The following is a 26234-nucleotide window of genomic DNA, read 5'->3' as shown; positions in this document are numbered from 1 at the left end:
GGAGGAGTAGGGTCAAACTGTCTCTACAGGGAGTCTCTGCGACTATGGTCCTGGGCTCAGGACTATCAGATTTGCGTCATTGTGAATCATCTGGTCAGAGAGCTGAATGTGCTTGCGGACAGTCTCAGTCGGCAGTATTCAGCCGATCACGAGTGGCGTCTCCACCCGTAGGTGGTTCATTATATTTTCAGGATGTGGAGGTTCCCTCAGTTGGACCTTTTTGCCACTCACGAGAACGCACACTGCCCATCGTTCTGCAGTCTCCAGTATCCGATGTGGGTAGCATTTGGGAACACGTTTAAGTTTGATTTGGGGCTTACAGATTCTTTATACGTTTCCTCCTATGCCCTTGATTCCTTGGGATCTGAGCAAGATTTGTCAAGACCGGGCCCAAATCATATTGATCGCTCTGGATTGGCCCAGGAGGGTGTGGTACACAGACGACCTTTACCTCTCATTGCACCCTGCGCTCCTTCTCCCTCTCAGGGCAGACCTCCTCTCACAGTCACAGGGGCAGGTTTTACACCCCCACTTCCTGAGCCTGCACCTCCATGCCTGGAGATTGAACGGGCAATCTGAGCTCTTTCTCTCTCCCGCCGGATGTGGTTGATGTTATTTTATTGGACACAAGACACTCCACCAAATCTGTCTATTCTGGTAGGTGGGCCAAGTTTGTTAAGTGGTGTGGAGAGAGATCGATTGATCTTTTACAGGCCCATTTGTCTGATATTCTGAGTTTCTCTCTTTCCCTGGCTCAACAGGGTTGTTCAGTAGCTACTGTTAAAGACTACTTGTCTGCCTTGTCGGCTTTTCTCTGTTTACCAGATCAACCCTCTCTATTTAAATCTCTCATAGTTATTTAACAATAGGTTTCCTTCCACTCCCTTTATCATGCCTCAGTGAGATTTGAATTCGGAGCTGTTCCATTTTGACGTCCCCTTCGACGTGGGATAGCTATGGAGAAAAGTTTCAATGGAATGCTGCGAAAACAAGGGGTGCATGGGGTGATTTAAAAGGTGAGGAATCCACAGGCAAATACTGTATCCACCAGAAAAAGCGTTACCGAAGGTAAGTAACTTGTTCATTTATGCTACTTACCGGATCATTTCAAATTATTCTTGTGTATCTGAAAGAGACAGTTATAGAATCCTTACCCTAGAATTACCCCCAGACTTCAGACTGGATCCAGAGATTTTTCTTTATCAGTACCCCTTCGCGTCGGTAGGTGGAGTAGATTGACGCTGCTTCCATCGTTGGCATTGTGGTCGCCCGAATGATGTTGCGGTGTCTACTCCGACGCCGCCCCAGCGCGCTTACGTCAGTTCTTTCTTTTTCCTCGCCAGCTTTGTGCAGAACCAGGTAGAGCTACCCCTTTAGTCATTTTTTTACTTCGGTTTTTCTCGACTTTTAGTTAATTTTATTTTTTTAGCCTTACCGACTCCTGGTGTACGAGGGATGTACTGGGTTTAAGCTGTGCGAGGCCTGTAACTGCCTGATGTCGGTTACGGACCCCCAGCTCGTATGCCTCAGGTCCCTGGAGGCGCGACCACCACCCGAAGTAGTGCTCCGACTGTCAGGTCATGAATCCGAAGTCTTTGCGGGAGCGGTCCTGAAAGCTGTTGGAGGCCCGGCAGTCGGCTCTGCGTCGTTCGAGGTGCCAGTCGAGAGGAAGATCTCAGGATCAGTCGTGGAGCCACCACCATCATACGTCTTCCAAGTCTTCGAGATCTTCGGATAAGTCGAACCACAAAAAGAAGGCAAAGAAGCAGCGTTGCTCTTCACCTTCTCCCTGTCCGTCGGATGACGCAACGCAGGACCCGAAGCTTCATCACTCTCCAGCTCCATCTTCGGAGCCTGCTCATGGGGTGGCTCTGCGCTTCCCTTCTTTTCCCGGTGCTGGAGCGTCCCCTTCCCAGCTACGAGCTTTCTACGAGGCCCTTCACAGCATCTTTGGGCAGCCTGTCTTCCCTGGTGCACCTTCAGGCCCCGCGGATCCCGATCGACACCGATCGACCTTCCCCAGAGCCGATCCAGGTTGAAGACCCCCCCGGTGCCGGTCGTGCCGCCGACCCCAGCCTCACCCCCGGCAAGACGAGGGTGAGGACTGTGAGGGGTCTGTGGACCCTTTAGGTGATCAACTTGACGAGCCAGACTGGCGAGGGGACCTGGGTGACGCCAGTGGTCTGGAGACCTCCCTAGACCTTGGCATGCTTTCTTCCCCTATCGTGGCTACGGAGGAGGGAGCGTCATATGCATTGGTGTTGCATAGGACAGCTGAGGCCGTTTGCCTGGAGCTTCCTACTGGCAGTCAGGACTAACCTCCTGACAGAGGTGCTTCAACCGGCAGCGGCTTCTTCGGAACCCCTTCTGCCCTTCTATAAAGCCCCCACGGACGTCCTTCTGGGCACTTGGTCCAAGCCTAGCACAGGGGCCCCTGTGGACAGGATGATTGCCCGACGCTACCGCCCGGCCCCAGGTGACCCACTTCTCCTCTCCCAACACCTGACCCCACGGAGTTTGGTGGTTCAAGCCTCGTCCTCTAAAGGCGCATTCCCTACTGCTCCCCCAGAAGCTGGACCATCTTGGGAAGAAGTTGTTTTCTTCCTTCAGCTTAGTGCTGCGGTCTGTGAATACCACATGCCTCTTGGACCGTTATACACATACAGTGTGTGAGATGGTGGCACAAGTGCTGCCACAGTGCCCGGAGGAGGCCCGGGACATTCTCACCCGCGCAGTGGCAGAGGGTAGAGACACAGCCCAATTCACAATCAGATGTGGTCTGGATACCGCCGACTCACTAGGCAGAGCGGTTTCCACGTCAGTAGCCCTGGTTGAGGACATCTGGTTTTTCCGGGGATGTCCAATCCATCTTACTGGACATGCCCTTTGATGGTCGTCGCCTTTTCAGTGATGTGGCAGACTCAGCACTCGAGCGCTTTAAGGATTCTAGGGCTACGGCCAGATCCTTGGGCCTCAAGGTGACCTCTCGCCCTATGCAGTCTGCTTTTCACCCCTTTCGTGGCTATGGAAGGGGTGTTCCGTCACGTGCCGTCAAGAGCCACAGGCCGGCGCAAGCTGTTAAGCCCCTGCGCGACCGGGTACGTGGGACCCACCGCCGTGGTTCTGGGGGCCAGCGGACGGGCCAGTCCACCACAGCAGCCGCCAAACCCTCCTAGTCTGACCTTTCAGGGCCACCAGAGGACAGTGGATGGCAGGATTAAGCATCCTTTTTAGAACTCCCATCATAAAAAACTTTAAGATGTGTGAAAATAAACAGTTTCCTCCTGTAAGTGTGCCCTCGCCTGTTTATGAACTAAATTAGTTTTATTAAGATGAATGTGTCCTCTGTGAGAAATTGGCCTGATATATGATGTCACTAGTTTTAGTGTACACCTTGTATCAGTCCAAACAACCCTTATGGTGATTGGTTGTAAAGTCAACCTTATAGACCAGCTATCCTAGTGGTAGCATGGACAAGAGCAGTCTTAGACTAAACTCTGTATGGCATGTGAAGCCAGCTGTTATACCATTTGCAACCCCTTGAATACCAAATGAAAGGACACCACAACAGATATATTATAAAAATAGAATGTATTTATTCTAGTCAAAATACCCTCAGCACTCTTTATGAGATTCGAGGTAAGTACAACACAGTCTTATTTAAGCATACATAAGTCACACAGGTAAGTAATACAGTTAGGCCCTAGGGGCCACGCAAACCATATACTAAGTAAGTGGTATAAGAACCACTGTCACGAACACAGGTTAGGCCTAGGCCTAGGGAATCGCTGGGGCTACAAAATCCTATCAGTTGCTAGGCAGTGGGAGGCCCACGGGATTCAGGCGCAGAGTGGAAACACTCATGCGTAATGCGTTAAAGTCGATAGTAATAGTAGTATTTAGAAATTAAGAGTTTTAGGACACTTCGGAAGGAACTAGGAGTTAGAGACTTGGAAACTAGACATTTGGATAGTCAATACCCTTGTGAGCACCGGAGTACTCAAGTTACCTAGCCCACAGGCTGCGGGTGCATAGGTGTGAACTTGCGTCGGGTTTCGTCGTCAAGTCCTATGGATGCCTGAAGAAAGTTGCTGACAGGCAGTCAGTGAAGTGTCCGGTGGATCCCAAGGATGGAATCAAGTAGGAAGGATACCTGCAAGCAGAGGGGACAGAGTCTAGGTCACCAGCTAGGAGCCGGGAAGGAACCAGGAAGGAACCAGGCGATGTCGTGAAGATGCAGGTGAAGAGGTGAAGCTTGTCGCAGCAGCCACGGGTACCAGGAGGCGTCGAGGACGACCAGAACCAGGAGTCGAGCTGTCCCACGAGGGCTCTTGCTGTCGGCGGCGTCGATGTCGAGCTGGGACACAACAAGCCTTGGCAAGCGCAACCCACGCAGAATGAAGGATTCGCTTCTGTTGCAGACCAGGAAGGTCTGAGGTGCTTCTCTTTTGCAGGGAAGCAAGGGCCAGTCTGGAGGAGCCAAACCAGCGGTGGAAAGTTCAAGGTTCGTCGTCACAAAGGCTACTAGCCAACGGGCAAGCAACCGGACAGGCGCGTCGAGCAGGAAAATGCAGAAGGGCCCCACGCAGAACTCATGGAGTGTGGAGGGCTGATCTTCTGTGCAGATGGTGCTCGGGGTTGGGGCTTCTCAATCCCCAGAGCACAACTTCGAGGATGCCTCAGAAGCTGCGCTGGAAGCAAGTCGCCAATTTTCCCAGGTAGCCGGTCCCACGTCTCTCGTCGCCTCCACGGATCTCAGCTTTGATGTGGATCAGGGTCGGAGAAGTCTGGAAGTCAAGGCGCTGGTCGGGCTCTGCAGTCGGTTCCTCGTAGAACTTGGGCAAAGCAAACGGCAGGTCGCTTGATGGTGCCTGTTTGCACAGGGTGGCCACTCCTTAGCCACAAGGGAGATTCTTCAGTCTTCTTCCGTAGTCGAATGTCGAAGGTCCAGAGTTTCTGTTCAAGTTGCAGTTTTTCAGGATAATCCAAAGTCCTAGGGACTCAGCTCCCACTCTTATACTAATCTGGGGGGCTGGGTTACCTGCTAGGTCCCTCCTATGGGTGGGACCAGGGAGGGGGGGTGGTTACACCCCTTTCCCTTTGTCCAGTTTTGCACCAGGACTGGGGCTGGTGTGCCCCAGCACCGGTTTGAACTGGACTATGCGTGGAACACCTTGTGTGCCCCAGGTAGTGTCTCGTTTCATTCATCCCTCCCTGCCCCAATACACTAAGGCCTGTCTAGGGTGGTGCTAGCACCTCCCAAGGCAGGAAACCTATTGTCCAAGCCTCCCTCGCTGGAAGGTCTCCCAGCAGCAGGAGGTCAGACTCGTGTCTGTGGCAGCAGCATCCATTTTGTGATGCTGGGTCTCTGGTTAAATTTAACCGGGTAGTAGGTCTTCAACATGTCTTCTCTCTCTAGAAGGGAGGAATACTATCCTCATCGCCAGAAATGGTGTGGGGGTAGTATTCCAAAGTGTTAGACACCTTACACGACATGTTTTGATAAAGCCAAACCATAGTTACCATAACCGCGTGGATTATAAGGCACTGTAAGAGTATATGGTAGGCGATATCATAGAACAGCTATAAGGACATGGTTCCGAAAGCTGCAGACAGGCTCAGCTCATGCTAGAGCACCATCTCACATGTTACCAAGCACTTCAGGATTGTTAAGGCCTGCCATAGGAGTGACTGATAGGTTACCCATGTGTCTATATATAAGGTAGGTATAGGAATACTACACCTAAGCAAGGGGTGATTACACAACCTTGCCCCAGCTGAGTGATCAGCCAGTTGTGTCATAATGGAAGGCCAGCCAGGGGTGGCATAATACATGCTGCAGCCCCTGGTAGGTCTAGGGTACACCTATGCCCTGGGTACCTAAGGTACACTGTACAGGGTCCAAAAAGGTGATCCTTACCAATTGGGCTATGCACCTAAAGTGCATAGTGAATTTAGAGAGAGAACAGCTGGGCTGTGGGTCTGATTAGCAGACCCACAGCCACATCTAAGTCGAAAACCAGTGAAGCAAAAGCAAAAAGTGGGGGTGAACATAGAAAGCAGACCCTACTCTCCTACATCCTCCTTTTGAACTTTTTCAGAAGGCTTCATTACCTCATCAGACATGGAAGACTGCTTTCCTAGTGCAGATTAACGTGGCTCATAGGATTAGAGAATTTCAAGCCTTTTCAGCAGTAGAACACTACCCTGTGTTCCATTTTAACAATCCGTGTCACATTTTCATATTCTCTGAGACGTGTTTAAAATCACCACCTGGAAATCAGTTCACATATTTCCAGACATTTTTGTCTTGATTCTGATAAAAACAAATCTGGTTCTAATAGATTTCAAGCCGCTCTGGAAAACATTTTTGGTTAATTCAAAATTAAGACCTAATGTAATTTTTCACCTCCTACTTTCATACCATGTTTTTGTAAATCTGTCCAGGGGTATGGCAGCATAGTTTCCAACTGGAGCTAAAATGGGAAACCCATCCCATTTTGACCACTTAATTTTTTTTCTTCTCCAAGGAACTGCAGGAAATTTGGAATACAGGACCCCATTGACTACGCTAGTGAGAGGCAAAATTGCGGATATCCGTCAATGGGGGCTGTTAATGGTAATAGGTAAATAAAAAAATGCATTTGTGGATAAAAATTCATAACTAAACAGATGCAACAAGTGGAACCATATTTTATGCATATAGATTGCAGAATTTCAAGTAGTTTCTAGTGCTTTGGAATATGAACAAATGAATTAGTATTACAATCATAATGGTTATGTTTGAAATCATTAACTTTCTTCTTGTTGACCTTGCGTGCATACTTAAGTTAACCTTGGCCTTCCTTTTAAATTACAGCTTATGAAGAGAAATTTGAATAATGTCAAGAGAATGGCTTCACATCCTGTGCACCAGTATTGTAAGTCATTTTTATTAGTTCCCTGTAACATTGGGCAAAATAAAGTTACAAATAATATTTGCTTTTTTTCAAATTTAGAAAGAGTAAAAAGGCATGCCTTCGATAGCTCAACCTATCGGTGCTTCATGCAGTCTGTTACTCTGTTGCAAGTGTGCCATATATTGTGTTAAGAATAAATCATTATTATTTGAAAATGTAGGTGTAAGTTACTTTGTGTTACAGTTGTTTATGCCTCGATGATTGTGTAAAGTTGATAAACAAATGTTTCTATCAACCAGATACGTCGAACAATGGCATTACTGGATCTGCTCCTCCATAGAAGAATTTCCTAAAAAAAAAGTCCTCATGTGGGCCTGACACTCCCCGACAATGAGTGTGTGCATATCTCTCTAGCTGTCGTTTTGAGTGAGAGGTTACACTTTGTTCATAATTGTCAATCCAATTTTGAACTGCAAGCAGTGTTTGAGGCTTAGGATGTCTAGAGCAGAAAACAATTTAAATTTAGCTGTCTGTATTCAACATGTTGGTGAGAATAGTCCCACTGAGATCCATGTAGAGATTGGAGATGACAGGAGATAAGATGGAACCCTGTGGAACTTCACAGATGACTCAGGATCTTTTGGCACCTGAAGGTGCCCATGTGAGCAAACTTGTGTTTGCTGGATAGGTAGGAAGAGAAGGAGAACCAATGAAGTAGGTTTCCACTGAATCCAATTCAAGACTTCTGGTGTGGATGTCGGGAGGGTGAATATTTTTATATATATATATATATATATATATATATATATATATATATATATTTTCACTGAAAAAAACATAGGTTTTAGGGAAAGTTATAGCTAGTTGGACATTGTACTCGTACAAAACCTGTGAAATTCCCCCGTTATAGTTAGTTCAGCTAACTATAACTCGCGCCCCCGCAATGCACTGCTGATGACGTCACATATTACATCACCCATGACATGGTCAGTGACATCACTCATGACATTACTGATGACATCACTGATGACATCATCCAGAGACTGGTGGCCAACTAGCCCAGCATGTACCTCCAGTATGCGCCAGGGAGCTGCGTTGCAGAGAGGTGTTCGGAGGCCATGCCCCTTTTTTACACCGCTCTGCAATGCAGCTCCGTGGTGCTTACTGGAGGTACCTGGTGGGCTAGTTGGCCCCCAGGGACCCTCAGGATTGAAGATGAATTAATTCCCCAACTTCAAACGCGCCACAGGGCGTTTGCATACATATCACCTCAGGCCCCGCCCCCTCCCTTCACCACTGTGCAAACGCGCCCCGTGGCACGTTTTAAGTTGCGGGATTAAGTCCCCTTGAATCCTGAGGGTCCCTGGGTTCCAACTAGCCCACCAGGTACCTCCAGTAAGCGCCACAGAGCTGCGTTGCAGAGAGGTGTAAAAAGGGGCGTGACCTCTGAACACCTCTATGCAATGCAGCTCCCTGGCGCATACTGGAGTTTCCTGGTGGGCTAGTTGGCCTCCAAGCACCCCCAGTATTCAAGGGGAATTACTTCACCCATCTTACCAACGCGCCAGGGGGAGCGTTTGCAGAGTGCCCCCCCCCCCACACAGGTTCATTCTTTTTTTTTTAAAGACCCGGGGGGTTGGCAGTCCCCAGGGCTTGGGGGAGCCTTAGAAGCCCCCCCACACATTTAAAAATTTGCCCCGGGGGGTGGCGGTCCCTGGGGTTGCGTGGTGGCTGCGTGCCTATTTCATCAAGGTGGCGGTCCCCGGGGCAAGTGTTGGGGGGATTAGGCCCCCCACACTGTTTTTCAACTGCCCCCGAGACCAGGCCCACCCGGGGGCTTTATTAACACAAAACGCTGGAGCCTGTGCTTGTTTTTTTTTTGGGGGGGCCGGATCCGTAGATCCTCCGCGGATCACGCGAATCCTCCGCGCATCCCGCGAATTTTCTTTCTTTTTTTTTTTAAATGCTTTTTTTGGCCCTGGGGGTCCTTCTGGAACCCCCTGAGTAGGCCTAGGGGGTCAGGGCGTTTCTACCCTGCCCCCTTTTCCTGTTTTGCGTATTTGTTTTTCAGTTTTCTTGTGCCTTGCTACCGAGGCACAAGATGGCTGCCAACACTTGCTGGTTTGGAGTGTTGACAGCCAATTAGCATGAAGCTCGTGATCGGGAGGGTGCGCGGATCCACCGCGGCCATAGATTTCACTATCTTTATTTCTTAATTTCTCAAAAACTACTGAACAGATCTACACCATTTTTTAAAAGGTCGCTTACTGAGCCAAGCAGTACCTTTTTGCCCAATTTGGTGTAATTCTGTTCTGCAGTGTTTGCTATAACTGTGTCTAAAGTTTCCTATGGGAAATTGATTTTTTGACCTCTATTTTTTGAATTTGTCAGGAACTACTGAACGGATTTACACCATTTAAAAAAGGTCTCTGTCTGAACCAAGGGCTACCTCTTTGCAAAATTTGGTGTAATTCCGTTCAGCAGTTCGGGCTGTAGCCTGTTCCAAAATTTCCTATGGGAAATAACATGGAGAAAACACGTTTTGGGACCCCCCTTTTTTCTCGGACCCCACTTGACGAATCACCCCCAAACCTTCAGGATAGGAGCTGACCGGAGCGCCCCACCAGTTTTAAAAATTCCACTAAGATTCGTCGTCTGGCGCCAAAGTTATTTGGAAAAAAAGTTACGAATTTCCTATGGATAATAGGTCTTAACTATAACTACCTACTGGCGACCGCCAGTAGGATATATATATATACACACATATATATACACACATATATATGTATATACATACACACACACACACACACACACACACACACACACACACACACACACACACACACACACACACACACACACACACACACACACACACACACAACACACACACACACACACACACACACACACACACACACACACACACACACACACACACACACACACACACACACACACACACACACACACACACACACACACACACACACACACACACACACACACACACACACACACACACACACACACACACACACACACACACACACACACACACACACACACACACACACACACACCAATTCCCTCTGGCCTGTGGGAATTTGAGGGTTTGCACTTAGGTCCAGACATTGCTCTTTCTTTCAAATAACTCTCCACATGCTCTGTATACACACAGAATCGATCGGTTGTATCATGGTGACTGTTTGCAAGTAGATATGATGTAATCTAGGGCTTGTAGGCTACCACAAGAAGCGACAATTTGGGCCCACAGTGGCCACCCAAATGCATCCTTGGGCCCCCCAAAAAAAAAAATCCTGGAGCCGGTCCTGCTTACAACAATAACTTTCAGGTGCACAAGTAACTGTAACGCACAAATAGCATAGGTGATGATTATATCATGTAACAGTATTCACGCTGCCGCTTCATCTAAAGATAGGGATGAGCCATACAAATCAGAACCTATTTATTTCTAGCAGTTCCCAAACCGGACAGTTTATAAAAACATCACACAGCAATTCGTTTTTCCCTTGGATATGCTTTATTCAGATATTGCTTTTATGATATGCAAAAATCTCTTGTTGCTAATGTCGCAAGAAACGTAGCTGCAGGCAAACCTCCTGCTAAGTGTGCTTTGCTACGAACTCAGCCTCCAAACAGTAAGCCATTTCAGCGATTTTGGAGCACCCCAACAAGAGCGTTGCTTCATGCCATCTTTATCTATATTGCCCCATACATTCTATTATTGAGATTCATTTCCAAGCCAAAGTTTTTGAGCCTGGCTGTCTGCTTGGCTATTGCGATGATCTGCTGCTTATGAAACTATTACTAAAACAGTTAAAACCTCTGCCATCCTTTTTTCTCTGAAAAGTGACTGCTACAGTTAGGGACTCTTAAATCTGTGAACCATTTAGGTTCCTGGCCAGTACTTTTATTTTGTATCATGTTCCACAACTCTTTCCATTAGCTGAAATATTCATAATGCCAAATAAGAAAAAAGGAAATCCTTGTGATAAGACAAAGAAGGCTACAAACTGCTTCAGTTAATCCCAGTAATGGCGTTACTGCAAGAGAGCTGGTTGGTTTAGAACTTCTCCAGCTAGGCTACACAGGGTAAAAATCTATTTATTTTGATTCGCAGTGCAGTGGACACTCATTCTTTATTTGAAGTTAAGGATAAAATGACAATAGTAAAGTATTCAGAGATTCAAAACTGACCCAAGTTGCTTTTAGCAATATTTATAAAACTACTCACAAGTTTCAGCCACAAAAAATCTTAATTCAATGGTATATTGTAAATATAGTTTTTTATTTTGATATAAAGAAGAAAAGGTTAATTTGCATAAAAAATATTTGAACAAGCACAGATTTATGCTTCTTTTCCTTTGAAATGTCTGTCCTATGCTTCTACTCTGTGTTTCTGGTGATCAAAGTGTGTTTAAATGTAAAGTGTGTTTAAGCCTGCAATACTGCTGCCTGTCTACAGGGGCAGAACGAGCAAAAATATAAACACACTTGATGAAACACAGGTCCCCACAAGGCAATTTTTTAAAAAGTTGTAAAAATTGACACACATGTTCCTGACGCCATTTTTTATCATTTAGAAGACATTGCTTCAGGTCCCCACAGTGCAATCAAGTCCCCACAGCGTGAGTGTGTTATCACACCCAAGTCCCCACAAGGATAGTAACACACACCTACACACACACACGCACACATGCACGCATACGTGCACACGCACACACACAAATATATATCTACAAAGTATACATATGTACAACATGCATTTACAACATACAATGCAGGGTAAAGCCTTGTGTGTTATACAACACGTAATGCACGTGGTATAAAGGCATGTGTTGAAGACCCGCTATTTGACTACAGACTTGTATCGCCTTCTGTATTCCAACAAATTGGCTGGTACAAAATTTCTCACAGGCTCAAAGTGAAGTGGAGGATCAGCCAGAATGAGAGATTTGAAGTGATATCACTGAAGGAGGAGGCACCAAAATTTAGGAAAATAAATTGGAACCCGCACTCAACCCGGCTCTATGATAACTGGATAAGCACTTCGGGTAACAGACTGGCTTCCAAGCTTGTGATCATTTCACATCCTCGCAACAGAACAAGCAAGGTCAGTTGAACAACTGGTATACAGCAAAATTGGGCACTTTGAAAAAGCAGATAACACATCGGAGGAGGACTGTAAATATGGTTGCCAAGCAGGATGAATACTGCTTCCAGCCCCAACAGGATTCCCATTTCCATATTTAAATCTAATAAGGAGACTTGGGATGCTCTTTCTTGTCAACTGTATAATTCAATTTTGGAAACACAAATAATACCCGACTCCTAGAGAGGCTCAATCCTACATCCCCTGTAAAAGAAGCTTGCACAACCTGAAACATTTTATAACCATTGCCCTCCTCGATAATGAAAATCTTCTCATGTATCCTACTCTCACTTTTGGAGGATTGGGTGGAGGACAATGGTCTATTGCCTATGTTTCGGACAGGGTTTTGGAAGGGGTGCGAAACCTTGGATAATGTTTTGGTGATTAATCTATTGGCACAATAGTTAATTAATAGCAGAACAGGGCTCTACACTTGTCACCTCCACTTTAGTGCCACCTTTGATAAGGTCAATAGAGTGGTAATACGGAGTAAATTAAAAAATTGGGTCATACCAGGGTAAAGGTTTTAAATTTGAAAATATTTTATTGAAAAAACTTTCACAAATCGACTAAGTAGGTTAAGCATATGACTATTCATGCATAATAATGTCCATCCTGTTGTAGCAAGAGAAACAGCAGAGAATGGAACACTATAATAAGCAGAGAAGACTTATAACGATAAACACAACAGAATGAAACCAGGAAGGACAAACCGGTCTTTGACCTTTGTATGAATCTGCAATAATTATAAAATAATAAAACTTTGAAAACACTGTACAAAAGGTCAAGAAGGCAGACTGTATTTGAGCCTATCATCATGGAGGCCTCCTGTCCACTTGGAAGGGTAAGTGTTTGTGAAATATGGTTAGTTGTTGGGGGGCCTGAGTGGGGCGAAAATATGTGTGCAGGGCTTGTCAAAGGCGCCAGGACCATGCCTCTCCCACTTAGGTAAACTCCGTCGAAAAGCTGGAGGCCTTTGTTTGGCAGTATTGAAACAGATATATTCCAAACGTGTGAAATAGTCAATTAAAGGTTGCCAGATGCAAGTAAATTTAGTATCAGAATGTGCAATTCTATATGATAAGAGCTCCATGGCCATAACGTGCCAGAGGTGTGTAAACCATATGGCCAACAGGGGGAGGAGGGGGTCTTTTCCAATGGAGAGCTATAAGTTGCCTGGCAGCACCCAGCTTGTGACCCACCAGACACCAGTCCGTGTGAGTCATGCCCTCTAATTCCATGGGGCGTACGCCCAAGACCGCAGTGAGATATGAGGCAGTGACAGGGAAGTCCAGCATGCCCTTAATGTGGCTCGGGATTTCTTCCCAATAAATGGAAATGACAGTGCACAACCACCGTATGTGGTAAAATTCACAAGGTGCCGAATTACAGTGCCAGCAAGGATCAGATGTGGTGTGATAAATGATGCAAAGGCTTATCGGTGTGTTGTGGTAAATAATTTAATTACCGGAACTTAATTTGATGCGGAACATTAATAAGAATAGCTCAATAAAATAAGAGGCAGAATCCGTGGTATTAGAGGTTCAGAACGGGCTTTATTCCTATACAAAGGAACATAATTCGAATTATGGGCCTTCTATTCCATCACCACGAAAGTTCAGGAAGGAAGGAACATATATTATTGACAGGTAATCATTTTTATAGAAAAGGCATTACAGTAAAACAGATGCAGGAGGCGTAACAATTGATAACAGAGATAAAGGCATACATGCGTAACTAAAATGGGTGTAACTAGGCGTAACTAAAGAACGTCATTAGGTATGATGTCACAAATGGGTGGTTCCATGAAAGAATTTCGCAATGTCAGCAAGAATACTTGGCAGAGATGCGCGCGCAGCAGCATGACGTGTGAGTTGACGTGCAACTAGGGGGAGAATGGGACTTGACATTTAGCTCTACATGTGGAGACAAAAGTCTGGGGTTATGTCAACCTAATCCCAAATCATTTTTAGAAACAATCGCAATGGACCGCACTCCGCTAGCCCCTCCTCCGGGTCGCCCCTAGGGAAGCTGGTACATGGAGTTCTTGAGTGGTTCACCCCAGTGGGTGCAAGTAAGTACTTGTTGGACTGATGATCTCTAGACCCGATACATGTCCCGGGTTTTATAATATCGCCCGAGACATGGCTTGGGTTTCGGGATAACTTCCCTCATCAGTAGAGAAAATAGTTAGGGGTGGAAGAGAGGGCCGCCAAGCAACCGTCAAAGGCCTCAGTGCCCGCACAGGCACGCAGGTGCGTCGTCCAGGAGCTCGTCAGCTCAAAACTCAAGGGAGCCATTTTTAGAAACAATCGCAATGGACCGCACTCCGCTAGCCCCTCCTCCGGGTCGCCCCTAGGGAAGCTGGTACATGGAGTTCTTGAGTGGTTCACCCCAGTGGGTGCAAGTAAGTACTTGTTGGACTGATGATCTCTAGACCCGATACATGTCCCGGGTTTTATAATATCGCCCGAGACATGGCTTGGGTTTCGGGATAACTTCCCTCATCAGTAGAGAAAATAGTTAGGGGTGGAAGAGAGGGCCGCCAAGCAACCGTCAAAGGCCTCAGTGCCCGCACAGGCACGCAGGTGCGTCGTCCAGGAGCTCGTCAGCTCAAAACTCAAGGGAGCCATTTTTAGAAACAATCGCAATGGACCGCACTCCGCTAGCCCCTCCTCCGGGTCGCCCCTAGGGAAGCTGGTACATGGAGTTCTTGAGTGGTTCACCCCAGTGGGTGCAAGTAAGTACTTGTTGGACTGATGATCTCTAGACCCGATACATGTCCCGGGTTTTATAATATCGCCCGAGACATGGCTTGGGTTTCGGGATAACTTCCCTCATCAGTAGAGAAAATAGTTAGGGGTGGAAGAGAGGGCCGCCAAGCAACCGTCAAAGGCCTCAGTGCCCGCACAGGCACGCAGGTGCGTCGTCCAGGAGCTCGTCAGCTCAAAACTCAAGGGAGCCATTTTTAGAAACAATCGCAATGGACCGCACTCCGCTAGCCCCTCCTCCGGGTCGCCCCTAGGGAAGCTGGTACATGGAGTTCTTGAGTGGTTCACCCCAGTGGGTGCAAGTAAGTACTTGTTGGACTGATGATCTCTAGACCCGATACATGTCCCGGGTTTTATAATATCGCCCGAGACATGGCTTGGGTTTCGGGATAACTTCCCTCATCAGTAGAGAAAATAGTTAGGGGTGGAAGAGAGGGCCGCCAAGCAACCGTCAAAGGCCTCAGTGCCCGCACAGGCACGCAGGTGCGTCGTCCAGGAGCTCGTCAGCTCAAAACTCAAGGGAGCCATTTTTAGAAACAATCGCAATGGACCGCACTCCGCTAGCCCCTCCTCCGGGTCGCCCCTAGGGAAGCTGGTACATGGAGTTCTTGAGTGGTTCACCCCAGTGGGTGCAAGAAACCTTTATTGAAATCTGTGTATTTTTCCCATGCTGTTTCAGTGTAATCGACGATTGGGAGATCTCTCTGCTGTCTATTGTGTACTAAATGAGTATTTCTATGATAATCAGGAGGAGCTAGAAAAACAGGTGGTAGAAGGAATGCTATGTAACAGGTACCATCCCAATCTAGAGGTAGGCGTATATATGCGGTCTGGCCACATATAAAGTAGGAATGACGAGAAGCTCTAAATGTAGACTTGCCTTGATCACTAAATTTTATCACAGTGGTGCATTTACTATGGCCCATGTGTATGGAGCCATTCTTTCTTATACATAGTTCCCCTTTTACTGGGAATACTGACATGGCGGACAAGATTGGTGTAAGATTGGTGTAGCTTCAGATTCAACGTTCAGGATCATGAGGTTAAGTGTAAAATTACCTAATCCGTATACTTCATTTTCTAGATCAGTTCCTGTTCTTTTGGGAAGTCCCTCCTTGTTAGGGTAGCAGACCTTAAGCAAAACTAAGTTCAGGTTTCCCCATACCCAGTTGTCTTGATAAACTGCGGAATTCGAGTCTAAGGAATTAATTAAACTAAACCATGCTCCACAGGAGCCATTGTGTGTGAACGGATATGGAAAGAGGGGCAAAACTCCCTTATAGTTCTGATAGGGAGGGAGTCGGCCACATATCCAACAATTTGTAGCATTGCTAGTCTGATGGGAATGATGTAACATACTAATAAAAGTGTTGTTGCGCAGCGCAAATCTATATGACAACTCATGCGGGGGTAATTCACTAAAAGAATGTTCAGCAGTAACATTGTAAACATGTTTAGAAATAGGATAATATATGTGCAACAATATGCTTGCAGTCATTATTAAAAGATTTAAGAAAAACAAAATTAATAACGTCACTGTGCAATGACTACGCAGTGATTTACAGTACGCATGTCTTTTGAGCAGCATTTGATTATTTCTTTCTCTATTCCGGTCCAGAGGATACATGTCAGAGACAAATTCAACCGATTCACCTTGGAGAGGACTTAAACAATCAAATTGTCTGACTGACTGGACCTCAATTTTAGTCTATATAGTTCTGAGTTCGATTGCTCAACCAAAGGGAGCTTTGAGTCTGTCTTTGAGGAAATACAGGGTTTAGTCTCTATATCGGATGGTAGTCCATAAAATTTCTTGATATGACTCGAGTGTATCCAACCTTTGCGACCTTCGATCTTCACGGCTGTCCTCGTGGTGAGCAGTACAAGTTGAGGCGATTTCCACCTAGGATCCAGCTGAGTCTTCCGGTCAAAATTACGCACTAACACCAGGTCCCCGGGAACTACGTCATGGGGTTTCACCTCGGTGTTGTCGGGAAAGGCTGCAGCTACCTGTGAACGACAAGATTGTAGTGCAGACATCAAGGAAGCCAGGTAATCTGTCAGCATATTACAGTCAACGTCAGTTATTTTACGAGGTATAGGCGTCCCCCACATATTTGGTGGTCTACCGAAGATCACCTCATACGGGGATAGCCCTGTTCGAGAGTGCGCTACCATTCTCATGTAAAAGAGTGCAACTGGTAAGGCTACTACCCAATCGACACCTTTCTGTCTACATATTTTGGACAATCTAATTTTCAGAGTTTGATTATGTCGTTCCACGAGACCTGCTGCCTCGGGGTGTCGGACACAGTGAAATCTCCATTGATAGCCTAACAAAAGTGAAACGTGTTTCATTAGTTCGGATGAGAACGGCTGGCCGTTATCTGAGTAGACAACACGTGGTAAACCGTACCGTGGGAAGAATTCTCGAACTAACTGTTTGGCAGTAGTCGGGGCAGTGTAATCTGAGACCGGGTATGCTTCTGTCCAACGGGAAAGAGCACAAACAACTACGAGAACATATTTGAATCCTCGACATCGTTCCATCTGGATATAATCCATCTGGAGGACTTCAAAAGGGTGATCAGGAGGCTGAAATCCACCCTGTTCTACGGGAATGCTTTTACCTGGGTTAAACTGACAACAGATCATACAGGTACGAACTTTTTGTTTAGCTGCGGCTCGCAAATGTTTGTTGAACCAAATGTGTTGAATGCTGTCTAGCATAGCTTTTTCTCCTTGGTGCGCTGGACTATGTATTGTGTTAATGATGACTTGGACCATTGAGTCGGGAAGAAACCATATAGATTTTTCCTTCGTCATCCATCCCTGATCTGTTTGGATCCCTCCTAATTCAGTCCATTTCTTTATTTCATCAGGTGTAGCGTGTGTCTGTATGTCAATTACGTCAAGAGCGGGATCCTTAACCGTCATGCAATGTGTTGGTGTCAGAACTATTGTCTTTGTCATGTCAGACATGTGAGTTTGAGCAGTCTGTTTAGCTGTTCTATCAGCTAGATCATTGCCTTGGGAAATGATATCAGTAACTTTCGTATGAGCTTTACATTTCATAATTGATATTGCAGTAGGTAGATGTATTGCATCTAATAAGGCATGAATGAGGGGTCCGTGCTGAATGTGGGCACCGTGAGAAGTTAAATAACCTCTCTCTCGCCACAGCACGCCGAAGTCCTGTACAACTCCGAATGCATAACGTGAATCAGTGTATATGTTGACTTTCTTATTTGTGGCTTGAATACAGGCTTGTGTCAGAGCGATGAGCTCTGCTGCTTGAGCTGACAAGGTATTTATGCAATATGTTTCAATGACTTCAGTGTCTGTTGTGACTGCATACGCAGCCACTAGCTCTCCTGTACTTGTTCTCATACATGAACCATCTACATACAACGTCAGGTCTGGATCTGACAATGGGACGTCTGTCAAGTCTTGTCTGGGTTTCGTCGTGATAGTAATAACTTCAATACAATCATGTGCTAGTGGGTCTGTTCCGTTTACTGGCAAAAGTGTGGCAGGATTTAACGTATTACAACGTCTGATTTCTATATGTGGCTGAAACAATGTTAATTCGTAACCGGTAAGTCTTGCTATAGTCAAGTGTTGTGTTTGCGTTCGGTTCACAAGAACCTCTACTGCGTGTGGTACTTGTACTGTCAATGGATGTCCTAATACTATGGCATCGCTTTGTCTGATTGCTAAAGCTGTCGCTGCCACTGATTTCAGGCACGCAGGCAGAGCCTGAGCTACTGGATCTAATGTACTAGAGAAATAAGCACATGGTTTATGTGATCCTGCTTGTTCCTGAGTGAGTACTGACAAAGCAGTACCTTCGCGTTCTGTAACAAAGAGTGTAAACTGTTTACTGTAACATGGTGTTGCTAGGACTGGTGCTTGACATAAAGCTTTCTTTAGGCTTTCAAAAGCTTGTGTATGTTCCGGAGTCCAAGGGAGGACAGTCGATGTGGCCGCCTCCTGTGTTGTCAACTGAATGAGTGGTTTTGCTAGAAATGCATACTGAGGGATCCACTGCCTACAATATGAAGTGAGGCCTATAAAAGCCCGTACCTCCTTTTGTGTCTTGGGTATTGGCATGTTAGCAATTAACTGGATGCGATCTGACGTAAGCTGCCTTCCCTCCTTGGACAGCGAGTGCCCAAGGTAAACAACTCGCTGGACACAGAATTGCAGCTTAGAAGGGGACACCTTGTGCCCCTTTTCGGCCAAAAATTGTAAAACCGTCAGTGAAGCTTTTTCACATTCAGGTTCGCTTCTAGCGGTGATCAGCAGATCATCGACATATTGAAGCAGGGCAGTGTTGACTGGCATGTGGATACTGTCAAGTTCTCGTTTCAGTGCTTGGCTATAGATGCTGGGGCTTTCTGTGAATCCTTGAGGTGCGCGTGTGAATTTAAAGCTTCGTCCATTTAAACTAAATCCGAACAAGTATTGGCTTTCCGGATCTATTGGGACGCTGAAAAAGGCATTCTTGAGATCAATTACAGTAAAGAATGTTGCTTCGGAATCAATGGCTGTCAGTAATGAAGAAATGTCTGGAACTACGGGGTATTGTGGTACAATACATTTATTTAATTCGCGCAGATCAATAACCAATCGATATACTGGCGGGGCTTTTGGATCAGTTCGTTTAAGAATCGGAATTATCGGGGAATTACATACATTGGAGTCGGTTTCCACAACCACTCCTTGGGTAATAAGCTCGTCAACGATTTGCAGTAAAGCCACTACAGCATCTGGGGGTAACTTGTATTGTCGCATTCGTGGTAGTACCACTCCTGTCTTTAGTGTGACTCGATATGGTGTAATGTTCATGCAACCAACATCTGTAGGGCCTTGTGCCCATAAATGTGTGGGTAAAGTCTGCAGTCGGTGATCCATGTCTCGGGACACATAGTGCCCTTTGAAATCACGTAAAAACAATCTTACTCCTTCCGGAGAACAACATATTATAGCTCCTAGAGCTTTCAATGTTTTTATACCTAACAAGTTTTCTGGACATGATTTAGTAAGCAATAAATCTGTAGTTCGTGTCAAGGGACCAATCGTAAGTGGAAGAGGCTGTGACACTTCGTTAATGATAGGTTTTCCTGAAAAACCAAGGGAAATATTCTGTGAGCCTGAGAGGGGTGCCCCTGGAACTTCACTACGTTTTATGGTTGTTCGGCTTGCCCCTGTGTCAAGTAAAAATTTTCTATCTTGGCCTAATAGTTCACTGTGTACATAAGGTCCTTCTTGATCTACAGGGACCTCGATAAGGGGTAAGCCAACTTCCCTCTCTAGGCTGTTTCATGAGTATCGTTGATAATCAGGGTAGTCATACTGTGCGGTCTGGTACATCTGTCGTGTCGTTGTTGGTGTGGCAGCAATAGGCTGCGGTGGTGGAGCTGGCATAGACTGTTGCGGAGCTGGCATGGCCTGTGCATGCTGCGGGGCTCCTTGTTGGTTCTGATCCTGTCTAAGTGGCCGTGGTCTTTCTTTTGTATTACCTATGGCGATATTATGTTTTAAAACTGGACAATCGTGTACATAATGACCTGGCTGTTTACAATAGTTGCATGTCCCTTTTACAGAACCTGCTGAAACACTGGACTGTGTCATACCCTTTTTATGACCGTCAGCTGGAACTGTCTGGGAAACTAGCATTTTCATTTTCGTGTCTTTCATGCGTCTTTGTTCATGTTCTTGTTCCTCTCTAATTCTATTGTGATGGTACTGTAGCATTTGTAACATTTGTGACGGAGTGTTACCTTGCCAGGTACTCTCGAATTTCAATACTCTATTCTTAACTTGGGGCAGGGCATTTTCAACTAATTTTGTCACAAACAGATGTGGATACGATTCGCTACTTGCTTTTATTCCACTATTTATACCAAAACATTTTCCGAATCGGGCATAAAAATCACTAGTGTCTTCATCTTGCTTTTGTTTACAGGCTGAGATTGCACCCCAGTCTTCCTTTTTCGTAGTTAATAAACGTGGCAGTACCTGTACTAGTAAACCTGGTAGTATTTTGGTCTTTTCCCCAAGCCCTAAACCTGGACCTCGAGCTGTTTCTTCGTTTTCTAATGCTGTCCAATCTATCTTTTGGTCTCCCACCTCCCAATCCTTTTCTTTGAGTTTTTCATAAATGCCCGCAGGCATTAATACCTTTAATATTTTCATAATGTCGGGATAGGTATACTCTCCCATGAGCAACATGTCTTTAATTTCACGGTGGAAACCCGCTGGGTCTTTGTCATGACTGGGTACCACTTTCTTCATTTCTAATAGTTCCATTTTAGATATGGGTGTGTATACAAACACACGTTTAAACTGATTGTCATCACCTTTTATCGGGTGCACTTCGCGCAAGGGATTCTGTCTATCCATATAATACGTCGTTCTTTCCTTGATGGGCAGTGAGACATGTTCGGGGCATACAAAAAGAATGTACTGCTTTCTGTATTCTAGTATTTCTCTAATTAACTCAGTACCTGAACCTCTCCATTTATTCGTGAGTAATTCGGTTAACATATCAGGTAAGGGACCAGGATCGGAGTGTTGGCTTTTATATAATACGAGGAGTTGTTGAATCATGTAGATACCAGCTAAACGCTGTTCATCTGGGGTGAGGTTCAAAAACGTGTGTGCTAGTGCATCATCACTATATTTTCCGGGACTGTCAACCCAGTGAACAGCTGACCTGGCTAATTCTTGTTCGTCCATAGAATCGAGTATATGATAACCCCTTCGTTCTCGGAGTAATTTGTCAGCGGCTTGGAACGAATGTTCGGGGGACCTTATATTTATTATAGGTGTTTGGAAATTTCTGTTATTATCTGGACGTATCGGACGTATCGGATCAGTAAAGCATCTAGTATTATTGCAAGATCTTCCTCTACCTACATAGGCCATTGTTTCTAACTGTCCTGTGGGCAGTTCTAATTCTTCCTCCTCTTCGGTTTGTTCAGACTGGTCTACTGCTAATCTTTCTTCGTGTATTCGTTCTACTTCTTTGCGGATTTTTCGGCACATAGCTATTATACTTAATCGTTTATCATGTCTCCCTTCTGATATATTCCGACTCCATGTGGTAAGAATTTGCATTTCTTCCGGATTTTCTCCTGGTCGGTCTTGATTTCTGACCACACAATTTATGAGGAAACGTAACAGTTCCCCCTGTATCTCCACTTTCTGGTACTCCATGGCTCTATTAATACTTTCAGAATTTCGCCCTGACTGGACAAAATGATATATATTTTCTAAATGTGTAGTCATTCCTGGTAGCCTCCCTAAATATATTGCAGCTCGTCGGATACGTAATGAGGCCAGCAGCATTTCATCCTTTTTGCCGGGCACAGGGTCATATCTACAATCTACTAGAAGTTCCTTAAGCATGTCGGGAGTTACTAGTTTGGGCGTACGTTGGTGGGCTAATTCTTGAAAGGAAAGTTTATTTACTCTGGGTGGCGTGGAAAAAATGTTTGTTGTACCTCCTGTAGCACCGCCTGGGGTGCTGGATGTGAAAGGATTCGTTGAACGTGATATAGCAACCATAGGTGTGGGTACAGCTGTAGAAACAGATGTGCTTGCCGGAACTTGTGTCGGAGTTTGTTGTTGCGGAGGTACAGACGGAGGGTCTTGGCGTTGAACCCCCTCGGCAGGCGGTCTATGTGGTGCAGTATTAGCATACTCGGGAGCTGCGTCGTCTAAATAAGAGGAAAGGAAAACCTCTTCTGCGGTTCTGGGATGCCCTTTGGGATGTGCTTTTATCGGAAACAACGGAGGTGGCAAGTCTCTTGGTATCTCCAGAGTAGCCTTAGGTAACCCTTCGGCCAGAAGAGGATACATACCATTCATAAGGGCATTTCTTTGTCTGTCTACTTGTTCTGCTTTTGCTCGGGTACCTTCTTCAATTAATAGATTTTCTCGGACTTTATTTGAATTCTCCTTACTCTTCTCTTCCTGTCTTTGTGCTTTTTCTGTACGTCTATACGATTCTTTACGCCATAATTCAATGGCATCTTTCTGTGATTGTCTAGCTTTCTTTTTCCATAATTCTTCCTCTACTTTCATGATGCAATCTGCATCCCAGGTCCCAGCTGCGGGCCACCTCTGACTTTCTGGTAATTCCTTGGTGTAGTCTACCCATAAATCAAGAAATAATATGGCGTCTAGGCCATGTTTATGATACATGAAGTACCCTGGAGTGTCCCTAGGAGGAATGGGAACAGCTTCTTCGAGTACCCCTTTTCTAGTTTTGATCTGTCTTAATTTTGAAAAGAGCGGCATATTGAGAACTGATCTGATACCTAATTTTGAACACGTTTAATACAACAAAACACAATAATGAACAGTCATTCACACCACAATATGCAGAACGTATTTAAAACATTTAACATTTAACATTTAATGAACAACAATGATGGCCATTTAGGGATCTAGTCACTAAGCATAATACTCGGCACTAACTAGGTAATTCTGAATTATATACTAGACATACTAGATATACTGCTAAACAGTACAGATACACTGCTGAAACAGTGCAGACCGGATTTGTGTACCCAAACCCGTCTTGACCGGCACAACCTATGTGCACGTCAGAACGCCTCCCCGGCAATGGTACTCACCGGGTAGCTCGGAACGGAAGGCCTCGGAACTGAACTTGAACTGGACTTGGACCGGACTGGACTCGACTCGATACTTCGGAACTTCGGAACTTGGTGGGCCTCTGTATACCTCGGATCTTGCTCTCTCAGCTAGGCTCTGGTCGGGATACTTCGCTCTTCTCACCGCCTCGTCTGGGTTTTGATCGCAGCCTCAGTTACCCCCGCTCGGCAGGAGGGAGATACAGGAAATCCTGTGGGTACGCGTTGTTGTCCGTCCAGCTGTGGCAGGAGACCGGGCCTGCAACGCACCTCCGGCGCGTGAGATGAGAAAGTGTCCCTGTTCGGGCGCCATATATGTGGTAAATAATTTAATTACCGGAACTTAATTTGATGCGGAACATTAATAAGAATAGCTCAATAAAATAAGAGGCAGAATCCGTGGTATTAGAGGTTCAGAACGGGCTTTATTCCTATACAAAGGAACATAATTCGAATTATGGGCCTTCTATTCCATCACCACGAAAGTTCAGGAAGGAAGGAACATATATTATTGACAGGTAATCATTTTTATAGAAAAGGCATTACAGTAAAACAGATGCAGGAGGCGTAACAATTGATAACAGAGATAAAGGCATACATGCGTAACTAAAATGGGTGTAACTAGGCGTAACTAAAGAACGTCATTAGGTATGATGTCACAAATGGGTGGTTCCATGAAAGAATTTCGCAATGTCAGCAAGAATACTTGGCAGAGATGCGCGCGCAGCAGCATGACGTGTGAGTTGACGTGCAACTAGGGGGAGAATGGGACTTGACATTTAGCTCTACATGTGGAGACAAAAGTCTGGGGTTATGTCAACCTAATCCCAAATCATATCTAATATCCTATGTTTAAAGAACTGTGTTATCCAAAAAGAGAGGTCTCTTAGGATAGAATCTTATTCTATACTGACTATACTGACTGTTAGTGCGTGTACAAGCGTCTAAGTGTCTACACTAGATGCGAGGGGGTAGGAATATTCCATGGTAACAGGGCTATTAATTACTTGCATGAGGGCAGCGAGGCCTGGCCCCTTTGCACGGAAGCTGGAGGAATGTTTACTTAAACTGCTAGAAAGGAATGCATCGGATGAGGAGCGAAGGAGATAATCTCGAAGGTGAAATACAGTTTTTGGCAGGCGACGGGCTGGATCAGGCACCGTTAGCCGCGCAGGGAGTAAGACAAAGTTCATGGTCACAGATGCAGGCTCAGACTGGAGCTTTCAGAGGCAGAAGGCAAGAAAAGGCTTGGTGGCAGAATCAGGGCCTACTCGCCTGAATCTGTAGAAATGTGGGAAGTGAACCATATAAAGCCGGTGGCCTTTTATACTTAGGAATAGAATATCCGGCCCATTCATGGCGGATCTGAAAGAGGACATGTTGACGGTGGACGCACATGTATTTGCGTCTTCATAACTGGAACTGGAGGGAACATACATGTACTTGTGACTTATACATGAAACCGTTGGGGTCCAAGATAGGGGACATAACCGACCATAAAAATCCATATTTCCACAGTGTAATGCCATTGTGTCATCAGTTTGTACGCTGACTCGCGTTGTGGTATACTGCGATTTATCCTGGGGCTATGTCGCCAGAGCGTCACCCACTGCTATTGGGAGATACCCTCAGTGGAATCAGCTTGCCATTGGGATTGATATGCGTGCAGACATGCTGGGCCTGAGGTGTTAAAGACCTTTTAGGTACGGGATACTAAATTTCTCATGCCATCTTAAACCCTGACCAATGTTTCAAAAGGATTCAATTGTCTCGTCGCACCTTGAATATTTGTGGGGTGTAGTTCTCAGTGGCACAGCTGACAATATTGAAGTCAAGCTGTTTTAGGTATTTGGAGTTCCTGGTGGCATTGTTGAAATATTTTAATGGAGGTTCCTGTAAACAGATCGTGCAGGGTGCAGTATTCTCCCTCCCAGCTAGGAAATGAGTGAGGGCCGGGGTGAAGTCAGGGTTTCGGTCTAGGGGACTGAAATATATCCCACATCTCACAGACGCGATATAGGCACTCTGCGGTCGGGTATGCTTAGGGAGCCAAAGAGGTCTGCAGGCGACAGCCTGATCAATGTGGAACCAGTGCTTCTTGCTCTCCTGTGCCACCCATTCAGATAGCAAACGGAGGTGTGATGCCCAACAGTATTCAAGAAGATTGGGGCAAGTGAGTCCCCCTCGGTCCCTAGGGAGCATCAAGACAGATTCCGGGGATCTGGGTCGTTTCCCCCCACAGGTGAAGGCACAAATATCTTGCTGAAGATGTTTGATGTCCTCCTGTGGGATAGAGGTTGTCAGCGTTTGAAATAGGTAGAGGATCATAGGGAGAATAGACATCTTGACAGCGTTAAGTCCCCCAAGCCAGGATACAGGCAGGGACGGCCAGCACTAAAGATCATCCATCTATGATAGATTTGCGGTAGGATGCACAATTAGCCTCTGATAGAGACATCTAGCCGCAGATTCCTTAACTTCGAATATCCCCAGGCGTCAGACTGGATCCGTAAAACTTTTTCCCCAGCAGTACCTCTGCACGCCGGGGTGGGCGTCGTCGCCCGGCTCTGTCCTGACGTCGTCCACGGAAGTGAAGTCAATGGAGCCATATAAGCCCCCCTCCCCATTAACCCCCCCCCCCCCCCCCCCCGGCATGCTGACATCAGTTTTCTTCTTTTCCGCGTCCCAGCATGGATCCAGAGTTTAGCGGTTCCTCTGG

At 45.9% G+C, this 26234-nt stretch overlaps 1 protein-coding gene across 3 annotated transcripts in view; it reads left to right on the top strand.

Moving 5' to 3' along the window:
• DMXL2 (Dmx like 2) overlaps positions 1-26234 on the top strand; it is a 2034639-nt gene that overhangs the window by 1598714 nt on the left and 409691 nt on the right. For all 3 annotated transcript variants that reach the window (XM_085644194.1, XM_085644192.1, XM_085644193.1), the window contains one exon: positions 6860-6920. In XM_085644194.1, coding sequence (XP_085500320.1) covers positions 6860-6920 — 61 coding nt within the window. The remainder of the gene's footprint in view (positions 1-6859; positions 6921-26234) is intronic.

Source organism: Triturus cristatus, chromosome 3_1 (assembly GCF_964204655.1).
Source record: "Triturus cristatus chromosome 3_1, aTriCri1.1, whole genome shotgun sequence".
Lineage (NCBI taxonomy): Eukaryota > Metazoa > Chordata > Amphibia > Caudata > Salamandridae > Triturus > Triturus cristatus.
This window is presented reverse-complemented; position numbering and strand designations above follow the sequence as displayed.